The sequence below is a fragment of the Palaemon carinicauda genome, chromosome 13 (assembly GCF_036898095.1).
Source record: "Palaemon carinicauda isolate YSFRI2023 chromosome 13, ASM3689809v2, whole genome shotgun sequence".
Classification (NCBI taxonomy): Eukaryota; Metazoa; Arthropoda; class Malacostraca; order Decapoda; family Palaemonidae; genus Palaemon; species Palaemon carinicauda.
Window position 1 is genome coordinate 17,224,490 of NC_090737.1, and position 20,000 is coordinate 17,244,489.

The 20,000-nt window shown below is 34.4% G+C and overlaps 1 protein-coding gene across 1 annotated transcript in view; it reads left to right on the forward strand.

Moving 5' to 3' along the window:
• LOC137651446 (uncharacterized) overlaps positions 1-20,000 on the forward strand; it is an 88,924-nt gene that overhangs the window by 36,403 nt on the left and 32,521 nt on the right. Inside the window, 1 exon segment of the mRNA XM_068384672.1 lies at positions 16,364-16,756. Within this exon segment, the coding sequence (XP_068240773.1) occupies positions 16,364-16,756 (393 nt within the window).

Here is a 20,000-nt window from a genome sequence, read left to right on the forward strand (position 1 = left end):
AGAAGCCAGACATTGTCTCAGAAGGCAGACAGTGTGTCAGAAGTCAGGAAGTGTCTCAGAAGGCAGAGTGTGTCAGAAGTCAGACAGTGTCTTAGAAGTCAAATAGTATGTTAGAAGGCAGATAGTGTGTAAGAAGTCAGACAGTATGTCAGAAGTCAGAAAGCGTCTCAGAAATCAGATAGTATATCAGAAGTCAGACAGTGTCTCAGAAGTCAGACAGTATGTTAGAAGGCAGATAGTGTGTAAGAAGTCAGACAGTATGTCAGAAGTCACTGTCTCAGAAGTCAGACAGTTTATCAGAAATCAGACAGTGTCTCAGAAGTCAGACAGTGTGTCAGAAGTAAGACAGTTTATCAGAAATCAGACAGTGTCTCAGAAGTCAGACAGTGTGTCAGAAGTAAGACAGTTTATCAGAAATCAGACAGTGTCTCAGAAGTCAGACAGTATCTCAGAAGTCAGACAGTATCTCAGAAGTCAGACAGTGTGTTAGAAGTCAAAGATAAGGAACATAAAATTCATGAAGATTAAAAGAAGATTAATAGCAGTGAGAGATGGAGAGTAATTATGATTAAAATATTATTTATATTCGCATGTGAGACAGTTTACTATTATCGCATACGTGACGAAAACAGTAGGTAATCACTCTTGGCCTGTGACTTCCAAATAATTACTCAAAAGAAAGGTATCCTTAATAAGGACACATTTCCTTCGACTCATAAGGACTCCTTATACAGAAATACACGTACACACATGCATTTTATAAGTATAAATGTATATGTGTGTGTATGTCCATAGCCACAATAACTTCTTGCCATAAGGCCTCACAATAATTTCGAATCGTAATCACTGTTCGCCTTATAAAATTCGAAAAAGGGAAACAGAATTAACTTTCACTTTCCGTGACAAGGCGGAAGTTGAGTCGGTGTACCATTACAGTAATATGCTATGACAGACAGAAGTAGTTTAGTTTAAAACACACACACACACACACACACACACACACACACACACACACATATATATATATATATATATATATATATATATATATATATATATATATATATAATGTATGTATATATACACACACATATATATATATGTATGTATACACACACACACACACACACACACACACATATATATATATATATATATATATATATATATATATATATATATATATATATACACACACACAAGTTACCATACACTCTACTTGAGATAATTAGACCTACTGCACTATCGCATCATACCATTTTCGTGCTAATTAATACTTCTGATAATAATTATAATGATAATCATAATGCGTACTTGGTTATTGTCATTATCCTTATTACGACTATCATCTGTCTAATAATGAAAATAATCATATAATACTATTAACAAAAGTGATAATAATAATAATTGAAATGATGACGTAAGAATGGCAAACAGAGATAAATTTAGAAGAATAATAAGCAATAAACCCTAGGAAAAGTGCCCAACCAATTAGCATATCTGTTGAACACGTGACAGAGCGGTATTTAGAGCAAGGTTATAACGTAAATAATCTCGAAGTTTGACTTGAAGTGTCTCTGGGAAAAATTATTGGCAAATACCGACTGACCTCCGAGTTCTTGACGCGCCAAGGTTAACAACAGCCTGTAACGAGCGTCTGGCGTCATTTTACGACTGCACTTAGGCTCTGATTATATTTCATTAACAAGGAGCATGCGTTTACACTTACTATTTGTTTTCAATCCCGATACCGATATGATTGGGGATGCTTTTCTTCTTCGTGACTACTTTTTGGGCACAAGGTCAACTGGAAAAGGGTACAATATGATTGGCTATGCCTTGTTTCTAGATAGCTGGCTAAAATGGTCTATCTAGCCCCCCATCATTTGGAAGTAATAATTGTTTAGTAATACATAAATCATTCTGTGCTCCTGATTTTCTTGAAATTTATAAAATCAGGTTATCTTTTTTATCTACATTGCTGGCTAAAATAGTCTATCTTGCCCCCTTCATTTGAAAGTGATAATTGTTTAGTAATACATAAATCATTCAGGGCGCCTAATTTCCTTATAATTTACAAAATCAGGTTGTCTTTTTTCTCAACATTGCTGGCTAAAATGGTCTCTCCAATTCATAAATCATGCTGTGCTCCTAATTTATTAGATTTTACAAAATCAGGCGGCCTTTGTATTTGGGATTGGTGCTAATATTCATTAGCAAAATAATCTTTGTGTGTATTATATATATATATATATATATATATATATATATATATATATATATATATATATATAAACTGTTACTAGTTTATATATATATATATATATATATATATATATATATATATATATATATATATATATATATATATGTATATATATATATATATATATATATAAACTGTTACTAGTTATATATATATATATATATATATATATATATATATATATATATATATATATATATATATATATATATATATATATAAACAGAGACGACTGGCGGAATCTAACCGGGGCGCTTTGCGTCAATAGGCGTAGGAGATGATGATGATGATAATATAAATATATACATAAACATTTCAGCCTTATCTACAAAGATTTAGTTAACTGATTAAGCCAGGCAGAAAATGAAAACGAGCAATTCCATTTAACCTTGACAATATACCTTGAAATCTAGAAGACATAGATACTACTGTAGCCAGGATTTTTTTTTTCTGTTGTAGATTGCTTGGCCCTTCCGGCCATACACAGGCTCTTAGAAATAAGCAGCCGTTATAACTAAACCAATCGTTGGCTTATTAAGAGACCCGAGGGAGATTTTCATCTCTCATTATGTTGCGTTTTGTAAATTTTGAGATTTCGTATTTTTCTTCTGCTTTACCTATCATTGTTTGAGCTTTAAGATATATTCTGGAATTATCATTTTACACTAAACTGTGCTATCAATTTTCGTGTCTATGATTTAAGAATTTAGAAAATTCCTCGATGTACAATAACTTCAATATATCATAAGACTTCAATTAAGCATTCTTTTTCACCCAGAAGTATCTTTTATTTAGATAAACTTTTTGAATTTGAAGAAAAAAACATATCCACTGATTTTGGAATTTCTAATCACCATCATCACCATCTCCTACGCCTATTGACGCAAAGGGCCTCGGTTAGATTAAGCCAGTCGTCTCTGTCTTGAGCTTTTAAATCAATACTTCTCCCATTCATTATCTCCTACTTCATAGTCCTCAGCCATGTAGGCCTAGTTCTAAAAGCTCGATAATATTGAGTAGAGTTTTCTTAGGACGGCGAATTATAATTTCAAAGACCATAAAATACGGCTTAAGATCAAATATTATTTTGATCTGTTTTACCAATATAAGTTAAAAGTTTAAGGTACAAGTTCCTTGGGCCCTCATCAATTGGGAGATGAATTATTATCTTTATAATTGTCTTATACAAAATAAAGAAAACTTTTGATCCCCATATAATTGCTTATTTGCAAAATGTTATTACTTCTTACATAAAGTTGGTGATAGCCGATGTGGTAACGTCCCTGACTGGTGAACGCCAGACTGGGGTTCTAGTCCCGCTCAAACTCGTTAGTTTCTTTGGTCGCTGCAACCTCACCATCCTTGTGAGCTAAGAATGGGGGTTTTGGGATAGCCTAGTCTACCTGCTGAGTAATCAGCAGCCATTGCCTGGACACCCTAGGTGGTAGCTTGCGTTGAAAGCGGGGTAGGGCATTGTCCTACTTGATAGGGCAATGTCACTGTCCCTTGCCTCTGCCATTCATGATCGGCCTTTAAACCATTCTTGATTGGATGCTCGTGAATGAACAAAGTCGTTATTCTTGAGGAGTTTTCAAGAACACAGATGTTGCTCTTTTTGTCGTTATTCTTATGGACCCTGTAGCTGCTATTCCTGGAGTTATTCACATGACTGATATAACATTTATTCTCAAATTATATTTTCATGAATGCAGTAGTCATTATTCTTGATATAATTCTCCTGACGGAAGCAGATGTTATTGTCAAGAAGAATTTCTTGAACACAAGAAGCTATTACTCATTACTTTTTCTTGAGAGCATAGGAAACTGTTTAGCATACGAAAGGTTTAAGGTTTTAAGGTAAAAAATGAATGGCAGAGGTAAGGAAGTGACAATACCATAGCTAGCAGGACAATGCCCTAGAGACTGGTCATATGATCAGCGCCCAAGACCTCTCTCCACCCAAGCTAGGACCAGAGAGGGCCTGGCAAGGGCAGCTGATGACTCAGCATGTAGACTTATAAGCTCCTTCAAACCCTACATCCTTATCTCATTTGGATGGTAAGGTTGTAAAAACTGCAAGAAACTATCGAGCTTGAGCGGGACTTGAACCCTAGTCTGGCGTTTACAATAGACCACTACAACTCTTACATAAAAAACAAATTATCTCGTGCAAAAACTCAGGTTTAAGGTTCACGGAGTCCAGCCAAACACCAATAAATTCTTTTGAATACGAAACTAAGACCAGAATAGTTTTCTTGCTTAAGGGTACACTCGGGCACACTATTCTATCTAATTTCTCTTCCTCTTGTTTTGTTAGAGTTTTTATAGTTTATATAGGAAATATTTATCTTAATGTTGTTACTGTTCTTAAAATATTTGTTTCCTGTTTTCCTTTCCTCACTAGGCTATTTTCCCTGTTGGGGCCCCTGGGCTTATTGCATCCTGCTTTTCCAACTAGGGTTGTAGCTTAGAAGGTAATAATAATAATAATAATAATAATAATAATAATAATAATATTAATAATAATAATAATAATAATAATAAAACTGACCTTCTAAAACTGTGCTTTTCGTCTTGGTGAGACATTCCTCAAAATAGCATTCGTGTCATCGTTAAATTTCATGGCACTTTAGTATAGTAACCTGCCTTTTACATATTCCATAACCCGTGTTATTACTCTTTCTTTTCTGGTCTTCCAATAACGATTACCTATTGCACGGAAGTCAATAGGTACTGTTGAATAACATGGACTTGGATGTGTGTATGTGTGTTTATGTATTTTCAAAAAAGGAAATAGCTGATTTATCAGAGACGACCAAAGACTTATAAGTGTTATGTGTGTTTATGTTTTTTTAGATTTAGGAAATAGTTGAATTATCAGACGATCAAGGAATTAATATGTTTATGTGTACTTATGATTTGCAGAAAAGGAAATAGCTGATTTATCAATGACGACCAAAGACTTGTAAGTGTGTAAGTGTGTTTATGTATTTCTAAAAAAGGAAACAGCTGAATTACCAGAGACGATCAAGGAATTACATGTGTTTATGTGTTCTTATGAATTTCCAGAAAAGGAAATAGCTGATTTATCAGAGACGATCAAAGACTTGTAAGTGTGTATGTGTGTTTATGTATTTCTAGAAAAGGATATCAATGAATTATCAGACAGTCAAGGAATTACGTGTTTGTGTGTTCAGGTATTCTTATGAATTTGCAAAAAGGGAAATAGCTGACTTATCAGAGACGATCAGTAAATAAAACAAATTGCTTCCAGAGCCCTCTTTTAGGAAAACTGTCGATTACAGAAATTCAGTCGAACTTTTGGATCACGTGTTTTTCGTAATTATAGAATAAAACCAAAATTTCTGAATAAATAGTAAACAAATACCAATATATAAATCTGTTATATATATATATATATATATATATATATATATATATATATACTGTATATATATATATATATATATATATATATATATATATATATATATATATATATATATATATATATATATATATCAGAAAACAAATGCAATCATTTCCAGTCCACTGCAGGACAAGGGCCTTAGACATTTCTTTATTCATGCCTGGGTTGAGTTCATCACCACGCTACCATCGTGAATTGGTGATGGTCGAAAACTTTCGTCTGATTGCCCACAGAAAACCAACCCAGTGTGGATAGCCTTGATTAGTACAGCTTTGATGACCATGACGATATGCAAAGCCTTTCATCACGTTAAGGCACCCCACTCAGAAACTAATACACACACACACACAAATATATATATATATATATATATATATATATATATATATATATATATATATATATATATATACATATATATATTATATATATATATATATATACACACATATATAATTTACATGTATATATATATATATATATATATATATATATATATATATATATATATATGCGTGTGTGTGTACCACTACCCACCTCCCAAATAATACAAAATTGTACAATAATCATTCTGCGTTGCGGTTCCTTTGCACCACAATACAACAAATAGCCCAATAATATGCACCTAAATTCAGCCTTAACTTTGCAAAATCCTTATAAACGACTTATAATTACAGCCCGATTTAGACCAAGTCACCTTGAACTCGAGAAGGATAATCTAAGTTATTATCTCTTTCATCCCCACAATAAACATGGTAGATAAGAAGATTACTACCTTTTCCCCTAGATTCCCTCTCACATATCTCTTCCCCATTCCATTCCCCAAACTAATCCCCAGAGCGTTTTCCCCCGAGTCCTTTCGCTTTTAAGGAATGGCAATGTGTGAACCTCTAACATCGTGTCGTAAAGAGGAATTATTGTACAAAGGAGCAAGAGGGTGGAGGCTTTCATGCCATGGTGTCACGCAACCATAATGAGCTTTTGTTTTTCTCGTTTTCTTTGCCGGTGAAGTAGATCTAAAGGCTTAATCTTATATAATGACCAGTAGTAGAGCAGATAGCTGTAATAATTTTCAAATAGTGTCTTTGCGATTGTATTACGATATGCAGTATTATTATTATTATTATTATTATTATTATTATTATTATTATTATTATTATTACTTGCTAAGCTACAAACCCCAGTTGGAAAAGCAGGATGCTATATATATGCCCAGTGGCTCCAACAGGGAAAATAGCCCAGTGAGGAAAGGAAACAAGGAAAAATAAAATATTTTAAGATCAGTAACAACATTAAAGTAAATATTTCCTATAAAAACTAAAAAACTAACAAAACAAGAGGAAGAGAAATAAGATACAATAGTGTGCACGAGTGCACCCTCAAGCAAGAGAACTCTAACCCAAGACACTGGAAGACCATGGTACAGAGGCTATGGTACTACTCAAGACTAGAGAACAACGGTTTGATTTTGGAGTGCTCTTCTAATAGAGCTGCTTACCATACCAAGAGGAAAGTAGCCACTGAAAAATGAGTTTGGTAGTACATTTTTACATTCAATGGAATCCATTTTGAGAAATGGTCGCGATCTTGGATTTTTTAGCCGGCTAATGGATTTTCAATCTCACTAAAGCTAACGTGACGAGAAATCATAGGGCGATACTTAACTCAGGCCCGGAGGAATGAAAAGACAAATTTGATTTAGGCCTAACCTAATGGATGCAAAGCGTTGAAATGATTAAATAATTTTTATACTTTGGTATTAAAACAACTTCAGAGCACTTCATATATCAGTTTGAAATATGATGTAGTTTTTCTATAAAGATTATTATTATTTTTTTTTTTTTTGCATTCACGTTTTTAGAAGGATAAATATGGAAATCATTAAATTCTTCATTATTTTTCTTTCCTGATTTCAAGCTCTTTCTCTCTCTCGTCATCAAGGTTACCACAGGTATGAAACTTTTGATTTTTCTGTCTTTTTTTTTTCAGACATATATCAACCCCCACCTCTCTCCTCGTCATTCTTTTTATTCTACAGGCAATCTCTCGTAAGGTTATTTCAAGTTTTCACTGTCAAACACAAAAAAAAAGAAAAAAAGAAAAGAAAGAAAACCATGAACCTTGAAGACAGAGACCAACAATGTAATTCCAACAATGTATACAATTCCCACATTCCTGAGGAGAAAATAAACCTGGAAGTATGTAATTCCAGGCAATTTCCTCGGCAGAATAACCCTTGGAATCCACCTCATCAACTCTCGGGTCCCTAATAATGATCTATGATTCACAGTGAATAGCCAGACTTTAAACCTTGCCTCTCTCATTCACGATTATTCATGAAATTCAGTCATGATTTTGACCGTGGTCATTTTTTTTAAGTCTCTCTCTCTCTCTCTCTCTCTCTCTCTCTCTCTCTCTCTGTTTGTCAAAGTTGTCACGTTAGTGGCGTGACTTTGGTTGGGCAATGTAACTGAAGAGAATATGAAATGCAAATAAGATATTTAAATTTTCTTCTTTATCTTACTCTTTATATATCAATCTTTATTTGCTAAATATTGTAAATTAAACTAACTTAGTATTATTCCCACTTGAATAAATTGGATTAGGGGTAAATGAATAAACAACAACAACAACAATAACAAATGCAGCCGTTTCTAGTCCACTATATGACAAAGGCCTCAGGATGTTTATTCATGCCTGGAGTTTGGTGATCGTGGGAGACTTTTGTCTGATCGCTCACAGCACATCAACCTAGTATGGGTGGCCATGAGTATACTCAAATTTTTTTAATGAGGGGCATTTGCAGCGATTCGCAGCGGTGCCCTTTTAGCTCGGGAAAAGTTTCCTGCTATCTGATTGGTTAGAATTATCTTGTCCAACCAATCAGCGAGCAGGAAACCTTTTCCGAGCTAAAAGGGCACCCAAGCAAGTCTGTGCAAATCGGCCTCGCTAAAAAGAATTGACTATAGTGTAGCTTTGTTAATCATGGTGATAAATTTCACCACGTTAAGGTATCCAAAACTGCTAATTTTGGATATTTTTCCAAAAACAATGATAAAACAAACAGCTGTTCTTTCTTATCATACTTGTTCGTTTTATCATTTTATCTAACCATGTGCCTGATTATTCGTTTTTCTTATTTTTCTTAATTTCTTATTTTTCTAATTTTAGCTTGTTTCCTTTAAACGGTAATAGAGAAATATTCTTCATAGTATCTTTTAGGCCCATGGCAAATGAAGGATAAGGAATTTAGGTAAGCTCTCTCTCCAACCTTGAAATTTTTATAAGTATTATTATTATTATTATTATTATTATTATTATTATTATTATTTGTTGATGTTGTTGAAATAATAATAATAATAATAATAATAATAATAATTACTGCATAGAACAGTTGGGGATGGTGGAGAAGGGTTGGACGGGAGTATGCCGATGACGCTGTCATCATTAGCAAAACGGATAGGACTTGCATAGCTTGCTTACAAGAATGCATGAAATATCACACGAGGTTGGGCTGAAGATAAATAGAAGAAAGACAGAGATGATGAGAACGAAGTAAACAATGGAAGATGAAGTATCATTGAAAGGAGAAAGGATTAATGAGGTGAAATCATTAAAATATTCATTTAGGAACTATGATCTCTAATACAGGATTGAAAGAATGAAAATAGCAAATCAGACAATGGCTAGGTTAAGTAAAATCTGGAAATCAAATCGCCTGAAATTACATATAAAATCATGGTGAGGGGTAGATGGAGATGGTTTGGGCATGCTCTTCGCACTCCCCAAGAGAGATTAGTTCACCAAACTTTTAACTGGGCTCCACAAAGCACTAGAAGAGTTGGAAGACCCAGGTCTATATGACCGAGACTATGAAGTGTGAAGTAGGAGATGATGAATAGAAAAGTATTGATTTAAAAGCTCAAAATAAAGAAGACTGGCGAAAACTGATTGAGGCACTTTGATGATGATGATTATTATTACTATTATTATTATTGATGTTAGTAATTTAAATGCTAATAATATCAATGTTTTAAATTATAATAATTTCAATAACTATAATCAAAACTCTCCTTGGTTCTTCATTCTCGTTAACAAAGGAGAAATACCCAAATGATCTTCATGTTTCTCCCGACGAGGATTAGGGAGAATCTTTTACAATATATAGATAAAGAATAATGGAACATTTTCGGGTTACGATAAGAAAAATAAATATCTCAGATGGTGGCCGATGTGAAAACGTCCCTGACTGGTGAACGTCAGACTGGTGGGGTTCGAGTCCAGCTCAAACTTGTTAGTTTCTTTGGTCGCTGCAATCTCACCATCCTTGTGAGCTAAGGAGGGGGGGGGGGGGTTTGGGGGAGCCTATAGGTCTATCTGCTGAGTCATCAGCAGCCCTTGCTTGGCCCTCCTTGGTCCTAGCTTGGGTGGAGAGGGGTGCTTGGGCACTGATCATATGTATATATGGTCAGCCTCTAAGGCATTGTCCTGCTCAATAGGGCAATGTCCCTATCCCTTGCCCTTGACATTCATGAGCGGCCTTTAAACCTTTAAACCGAAGAGGATCCGGGCTTGGGTGATAACGTCTGCTTTCTGGCGCCTCTGCTGAGCTTCGGACTCCTGCCAAGGTCGTCATGGTGCTTTCATCCTTTCCCATCCATCCTATCATCATCCTTATATAACCTCACCACTTTCACATGTATAACCTTATTACCTTCACATCTTTACCCCACTTACAGAGTGCCAACGCAAGAGCCTGTGTCCTGCTATATGCAGGGCAATCTAATACGTACTTACTTACCTACTGACCATAACGCTTTCACAGAAATGTCCAATTAATAACGGGAGACAAGGTCTTTATAGTTACTTTGTGAACTGGCGTTAGGGCAACTTTACGATAGAACTTGCAGTGTATGGGATGTTCAATGTAAGCTGGTGCCGTGTATGGTCAGGCATTGACTATAGCAATAATATTCGTTCGGATGAAAATAGAATAAAAATAGAATGATAAACGATAAATGATGATGATAACTAAACAAAAAATTCTTACCATTATAGATAAAGAGGATAAAATGAAATAAAGATTAAGCCAACTGAGTAAAACTTCTTCTTCTATTAGCGTGCTTTTTTCCCATTCGTAAAACGATTTATGATAATAAGAAGTCAAACATACTGATCAATATAGATTAACCATGTTACAGACGGTAAAATAAGAACATTAGATAAAGCGATAATAATATATAAGAAACAAAGCAAGAACTACTGATCAATATAAACGAACCATGATAAAGATGATGAAATAAAAAACACTGAACAATAGTCAATTGTAACCTTTAAAAGTTAAGTTTTAACATGCACCCTTTTATAAAATGTAAACTATCATAACTGGGGCATTAAATGTCAGACGACAGAAACGAGGAACATCGAATATGTCATAAACACGTCAGAAAAACACAGGACACAGCAGACGACCTTCAACTTTCGAGCGTCGAATAAGTTTTGGTACGCGTAAGTGACTCGTATGAGATTGACAATCGTAGATATCCTATAGTCAATTCTTTTTTTATGAGGCAGATTTGCACCGCCTCGCAGGGGTGCCCTTTAAGCTCGGAAATGTTTCCTGATCGCTGATTGGTTGGACAAGATAATTCTAACCAATCAGATAGCAGGAAACTTTTCCGAGCTAAAAGAGCACCGCTGCGAGTCGGTGCAAATACATACACATACCAAGGCACTTCCCCCAATTTTGGGGGGTAGCCGACATCAAACAAATGAAACAAAAAGGGGTACATCTCCTCTCTACGTTCCTCCCAGCCTGACAAGGGACTCGACCGAGTTCGGCTGGTACTTCTAGGGTGCCACAGCCCACCCTCCCCCGTTATCCACCACAGATGAAGCTTGATAACGTTGAATCCCCTACTGCTCCTACCTCGGTGCAAATGCGCCTCATTAAAAAGAATTGAGTATAGAACAGTCGATATAGATATGCCGTGATAGAGCATTCCGTATGACATAACTATTTTTTTGACGATATTGTGACTATATCACGAAGATATATGGTTGTAAAAAAAAAAAAAGAAAAAAAAAAAGTGAAGGTTAGGTCCCTTCCTTGGGATTTCTATTTATAGGACATAACGTGTTTCTTTAATGATTAATATTGAGAAATGACCTTTCCTTTTTTTCTTTCAGGAAATTAGCATTTAATTTTATTTCATGCGTATATGCGTCTTCTGCAGATTATCATCATTATTATTATTTGCTAAGCTACAACCCTAGTTGGAAAAGCAGGATGCTATAAGCTCAAGGGCTCCAACAGGGAAAGTAGCTCGGAGAGGAAAGGAAACAAGGAAAAAAAGAAAATTTTAAGAACAATAACATTAAAATAAATATTTCCTACATAAACTATAAAAACTTTAACAAAACAAGAGGAAGAAAAATTAGATAGAATAGTGCGCCCGAGTGTACCCTCAATCAAGAGAACTCTAACCCAAGACAGTGGAAGGCCATGGTAAAGAGGCTATGGCACTACCCAAGACTAGAAAACAATGGTTTGATTTTGGAGTGTCCTCCTAGAAGAGCTGCTTTCCATAGCTAAAGAGTCTCTCCCATCCTTACCATGAGGAGTGTGGTCACTGAACAATTACAGTGCAGTAGGTAACCCCTTCAGAGAAGAATTGTTTGGTAATCTCAGTGTTGTCAGGTTTATGAGGACAGATGAAAATATGTACAGAATAGGGCAGACTATTCGGTGTATGTGTAGGCAAAGGGAAAATGAACCGCAACCAGAGAGAAGGGACCAATAAAGTACTGTCCACCCAGTAAAGACCCCATAACTCTCAAGCGTGTATATATATATATATATATATATATATATATATATATATATATATATATATATATATATATATATATACTATGCATGTATATGTACATATACATACAAAAATAGTCTATATATATACATACATATATATATATATATATATATATATATATATATATATATATATATATATATATATATATATATATATATGTGTGTGTGTGTGTGTGTGTGTGTGTGTGTGTGCGTGCGTGTGTGTGTTTATGTGCGTATGGATACCTTAACGTCATAAATGGGTTTGTGTATCGCCATAATCAGCAAAATTGTACTAGTCAGGGCACCCCCTAGGGCCATCCATACTAGGTTGGTTTGTTGTGAGCGATCAAACAAAAGTCTCCCACTTTCATCAATCCGTATTCGACCAACGAATTGATGAAAACTGGCCAAATCCGAGACTATGAATTGACATGTCTGAGGCCTTTGTCATGAAGTGGGCTAGAAACTGCTTCATATGTTTTTGTTGTGAGTGTGTTTTTTATGTGTGTCTGTATATCTATATTGTTTGTGTGTGTATGACGTAGGTATAATGTATATTCTTAAGTTATATCGTACTTAAAACATAACAGGAAAGTTAATTCATCAATATTTTGCAGAATAGAAAATCGGAATCTGAACACCATGTAATGTTGCATGACATTTTGAAGCCTTGATTTCAATATATCGAGATATACTTTTTGTAAGATTTACGATGGAATTGATACCAATACAGGATATTATTTGCGTGACTCGTGCTTTCCAAAGATCATTGCATGCACAAAAAAAAAAAAAAAAAAAAAAAAAAAACTACGTCAAAGTTAATCTTATTTTAAATGAGGAATAGTATAATAGAAAAAGAAAGGACACGGATGAACCGAAATTTAAAATTTAAGTATCATGAAATATTTTGATATATTACACATTTGAACTCTAGAGATGATTAAAAAAAACAAGAACAATGAATGACACGGATGAACCAATAAATGAATATTTAAGATTCACGAAATATTTCGATATCATATCACACACTTGAGTTCTAGATGAAGTTGCTGACTGTTCTATTGTAATGAAACCTATATATTGCAGAACACTTGTGTATTATTATTATTATTATTATTATTTTTATTATTATTATTATTATTATTATTATTATTATTATTATTATTATTATTATTATTATTATCAGCCAAGCTACAACCCTAAATGGAAAAGCAGGATGCTATAACCCCAAGGGCTCCTACAGGGAAAAGTAGCCCTGTGACGAAAGGAAACAGGGAAATAAATAAACGATATAGGATGTGATAAAAAACTAAAATAAAACATTAAAAAAATATGACTATAAAAAGGCCTATGTCAGCCTGCTCAACATAAAAACATTTCCTGTATATGTATATATGTGTATATGTAAGCGAGGTGTCTTTTTCCATTAGTTATACCATCACGGAATGTTACATAATGTAGTGTTATCACAAGTATCGATGGTAAGATTAATATAGGCTACGGTGTACTGTACACGTATGTACATCGATATTTCAGACATGAACATCTATTATATGGTCACTGGGTGCATGGGAGCAGGAAAAATGGATACTGCGAATTTTTTCTCTATTTGTAACTAAAACAAATAAATCATTCCTTAAAACAGTGAAAACCTAAAACAGGAAGTTTTTAAGGATATAAGCACTACAATTAGGAGTTTATAAGTGACATCAAGGAACTGTTTGAGAGAGAGAGAGAGAGAGAGAGAGAGAGAGAGAGAGAGAGAGAGAGAGAGAGAGAGAGAGAGAGAGAGAAGCTGGATATTTGATATATAAAATGACAAATATAGATATAGAAAAGAAGATGGGTATATAAAGAGACGGATAAAGTTACATGGATAGAGAGAGAGAGAGAGAGAGAGAGAGAGAGAGAGAGAGAGAGAGAGAGAGAGAGAGAGAGAGAGAGAGGCTGGATATTTGATATGTAAAAAAGGCAAATATAGATATAGAAAAGAAGATGGGTCGATAAAGAGATAGATAAAGTTACATGGAGAGAGAGAGAGAGAGAGAGAGAGAGAGAGAGAGAGAGAGAGAGAGAGAGAGAGAGAGAGAGCTAAAACGTTTCTGATTATGTTTTTTGCCAGACAATTTACAGTTATCAAAATTATCATCATTAAAATTATTAAAATGTTTTTTATTAAATTAATTCAAATTATTATCATCATTAAAAGTATTATCTCACTCCACGGGGTAGTAACATTTTAAATACTCGCTTACACGAACTTTTTGATTAAATAACTCGAACGATACAACCCAAGTAGAATAGGCTAGAATAAGTTAAGAAACTTAGTTCAAATATACAGTATATATCTACTAAAATTGAGAAAGAACTCGAGTGTATGCGCACATAAATAGATAGATGTGTACTTTCTTACACGGAGGCTGGAACATCTTGACAGATGTATAAACGCACCTACGTGCATGCATGCATACATACATACACACATATATATATATGTATATATATAAATTTATATATATATATAAACAAACACACACACACACACACACACACACACACACACACACACACACACATATATATATATATATATATATATATATATATATATATATTACACACACACACACACACACACATATATATATATATATATATATATATATATATATATATATATATATATATATATATATAATACACGGTATGTATGTGTATATATGCAGGCTTATGAGCCATATAACCATAGGATTATAAAAGCAATATGAGGATTCACATTAAGACGTAGACTATGGTGTCATAAAAAACTGAAATGTAAAGGGACCAGAAGGAAATTATATATATATATATATATATATATATATATATATATATATATATATATATATATATAATGTACATATTTGGTGCCATTTTTAAAATAAACAATATCAAAATAATTCAAGCATAATAAATCATCAAAATAAAATAAATATTATTATTTTGTAATGTAATATATCTATAACATAATATTTTTTATTTACATACTATCATATTATATAACAGTTACTGTTACTACACACACAAAACTTTGGAATTTTCTCCATATTTCAATGCTCTTCGAATCCTATAATTTATCTTTGAAGAACCCACTCCTATTCTATGTCCTTCTGTCTTCATTTGGCCGAGTTCCTTATCTTAGGATAGACGTGGCTAACAGGAATCACATCTAATAAACAATAAAATTTGGTTCTAACAAAAGTATTAAGTTTTCAATATCAACTAACTTTACCTCTTACATTTCGTTAAAAAAGTTTAGCCATAATTAGATTTAATTCCTATATTTCAATTTGCAATTAATAATAAATCACATCAATGACTATTGCTGTTACGATACCAGATAAAATTTAATAATCGAATAATAATAAATCATATATAAAAATATTAGTTTTCAATATCAACAAACTATACAATCTATATTTCGTTAAAATAACTAGCCATAAGTAGGTTTAATTCTTATGTTTCGACTTTCAAGTAAAAATAAATCACATCAATGACCATTGCTGTTACGATGCCAGATAATATTTAATAATCTAATAATAATAAATCATATAAAGCTTTACTAACAAAAGTATTAGTTTTCAATATAAACTAACTATACCTCTTAAATTTCGTTTAGAAACTAGCCATAATTAAATTTAATTATTATGTTTCGACTTTCAAGTAATAATAAATCACATCAATGACCAATGACCTATGCCAGATAATATTTAATAATCTAATAATAATAAATCTGTAAAAAAAAACTTTTCTTCTTGCTGTCTTTCAGGTCCCAGTGCCAACATCATTTTGCCTTACGAACCCCAGCGACTTTTCGACGTCAGCCTGGATCTGCATTCGGATAGCGACTCCGACTCCGACGACGATTTCCACATAACGCCCCTTCCTGTGTTCGAACCGGAACCGGATACCGAGAGTGAGTCGGAGCCTGAGCCCGAACCTGAACCTGAACCAGAACCAGAACCGGTATACGGACCAGAACCAGTATACGGACCAGAGCCTGAGCCAGAGCCTGAACCAGAACCAGAACAAGGACCAGTATATGGACCAGAACCTGAGCCTGAACCGGAACCCGAACAAGGACCAGTATACGGACCAGAACCTGAACCAGAACCAGAACCAGAAGAAGGACCAGTATACGGACCGGAACCTGAGCCAATACGTGAGTAGTGCAAAACATTAGCTAGTAATAAAATAAATATATAAATATGACAATTAGGATATTTCCAAGACACGTTCATCAATATCAAATAATCAGAGAATTGTTCAAATTGATATTAGTGCTGTCTTTGACTTGATCATCCATAAGGCTCTTATGCAAGAGTTATTAAACCGTTACTGGATGCTACAAATTTGATCAGTCACAGTTTCTGATCGATCACCACCAGAGTTTTTGGTGTTTTAAGTAATTTTAGCTTGGTCAAGTCTGGTATTCCAGAATCTTATCAAGCATTCTTCGTGGTCATGTTATGGAAATTGTTTTCCAGATTTCTAAAGCGGCCCACACACGCTCAAATCTTTGGTCAAATTTTTTTATGTCAAATTATTTGACGTTGTCTCAAAAAATATCTACTGAAATCAGATCAGTAAAAATTTGACATCAAACCTTTTAGGCCATCAAATTACGCCACACACGATCAAATTCATGTCAAATAATTTGACATAAAAAAATTGGACCAAAAATTTGAGCGTGCGTGGGCCGCTTAAATTAAGGCATGCGTGCAGATCAAGGGAATAAGATGGTACGATATGTAGGTGATAATGGTTTTCTTCTCTCAAATTCGAAATGAAGCTGCAACATTCTTTGATCGATGAGTGAATGATGCTAAACCTTATCAAATCCAGGGCTATTTGTTAGCTAATCCTCAATGTCTTCTTCCTTATGATAAACATTGGAAAAGTATCATAGTACATGGGACATCTGAGTATTTGTCAGTTTTTTTTTTTTACAGAACTATTGAAAATTTCTTGAATTGCTTCTAAAAACAATTCATTGTTCATTAGGCTTCAATGTGTGTAGCACAGCTATGAGAGTCTTATTACCCAATGCCTAAAACTCTTTGCTTTACCATTCACGGAGCACTGTTTGATGTCATAAGTGTCCCAAGATCTATACCTTTTAGACAACACTGCTCAGTGTAATATTGTTCAGCACATAAAACTTGTGATTAGGATCTATTTCTTAATCAGAAGATAATAACATTACAACAAGGGAATTTTTAGATCGGACTTTAGTGCAATGGACTAGTGCGAGCCAGAGCCGTCTTCAATATACGGCTCTGGTGAGGGCGAAGCACTTTTATCATTACTATTATTACTTGCTAAGCTACAACCCTAATTGGAAAAGCAGGATGCTATAAGCCCAGGGGCTCCAACAGGAAAAATAGCCCAGTGAGGCAAGGAAAAAAGGAAAAATAAAATATTTTAAGTGTAACAACGTTACAATAAATATTTCCTATATAAACTATAAAAACTTTAAGAAAACAAGAGGAAGAGAAATTAGATAAAATAGTGTGCCCAAGTGTACCCTTAAGCAAGAGAACTCTAACTCAAGACAGTGGAAGACCATGGTACAGAGGCTATGGCACTAGCCAAGACCAGAGAACAATGGTTTGATTATGGAGTGTACTCCTAAAAGAGCTGCTTACCAAAGCTAAAAAGTCACTTCTACCCTTAGCAAGAGGAAAGTGGCTACTGAACAATTACAGTGCAGTAACCCATTGAGAGTATCAGCGTTATTGTGGTGGGGTGATCTGCTATTGCCTTCATACTCAAACCAGAGATCTTTCATTTCTCTAGTTGTAAATTTGCTGATTGGATTTCATGGAAGTGTGATTATTGCCAAAGTTCATAGGTTTAAGGGGAATTGTAATTTTGCTTGAAAGCCCTCGTTTTGTTTCTGTATCTAAAGTCAGCCTTGCTTGCTGAATTACAGTACCTTTATAAATGGATTTTCTTTTCTCCGTTTTTCCTTCTTTTCATATCTACACATCTGGTTCTGAGAAATCTTCGTTTTAAGTCAGAGGGCTTTTGGGGTTTTTTATATAAATGCTATAAAATTCTACAATAATAATAATGATATGAATAGATGCTGATGATAATGATGATTTACTATACTTAAAATTTTTGTTTAAGATCATGAACTCAAAATAATAATGCTTAGATGCATTTAACACACAGTATAGAAAAAACAACCTTCTCAACTTTAAAACAAAAATCAAATCTCCCCACTGGTAAATTATCTCTGAGTTAAGAAGCATTACCTTAGGATTGGGGCAGCAGGAAAATCCAGCCCCAGTGCTTGATCCAGGATACAGAGGGCTAGCATTTGGCTTAACATCCTTCCCGGTACGAATATTGTACTCCACTCCACGAATCCATATCCAAAACAACGTCAAAATACTAGATTCGGTCCCTTGGACTGGTTCACGGACATCACTGAACATTTAAATGCCTTCAACCTGAGTTTGTAAAGCAGACATTCTTGTGGTTTACCTAGTTAGCAACTCTTGGGGTTGGTTTAAAGGATTGCAAGAAAATGCTTTTCTTTAAGACACCCTTTCTTGTGATGTTAACACCTGGTTTACGCCCTATAACTTTCTTTAATAAGGAAAACATGGGACGGTGTAAAATTCTGTAAGTCTGTGCCTGTCTTTTACTTTTTAATTTTGTTCTCTTAACTTCTAGTATAATAATCCCTGTTTTACTGTTAGGTTATTTTTTTCAAATGGGAAACTTCTTACATGGTGTTAAAGCACCATAACTTCTTATCTTAAGAAGACAGTGGCGTCCTCAGGTGCAAGGAGAGAGCCTGCAAGGTACTACTCAAAATCATAGAAACTGGTAAGAATATGTGTGCGCTTCCTCACCCTTGAGGTTAAATAGCACTATTGTGGAAGGCTCAGTTGACAACTGCTGGTGAGTTCATGCATTTTCCTCGTCTTACTCCATGTGTCCCTGTAGATCTGGACCTCTTAGACTTGCGTCAATGTCATTACCTCTCTGCAGGAGAAATTTATCTCTTGTTTTGAAGGAGTCAGATTGCTCATTGTAGATAACAAGCTATTTATGGGTCTCTTTGACTTTCCAGTGGACAATACCCCTGACCCCCTGTAGATGGAGCTGGTGGAGCTGCACTGCAATGATTGAGTGAAGTTAAAGTTTTATACGTCTTCACTGGTGTTCTTCTTTTATGACCTTACCACCTCTTTCGTAATTTTCCAAAACAGGTTTCCTATGTGCTAAGCACCATTACCATGTTTGGCAACATAAACTTTCGTGTTACCATGTTTGGCAACACCTACTTTTGTGAACAGCTCTTCTCAAAAAGGAAGTACACCCAGCGACAAAACCGGTGTCGCCTCGCCAGACATGACTTGGAGAGATCATGCCCTTCTTGCCCTGAA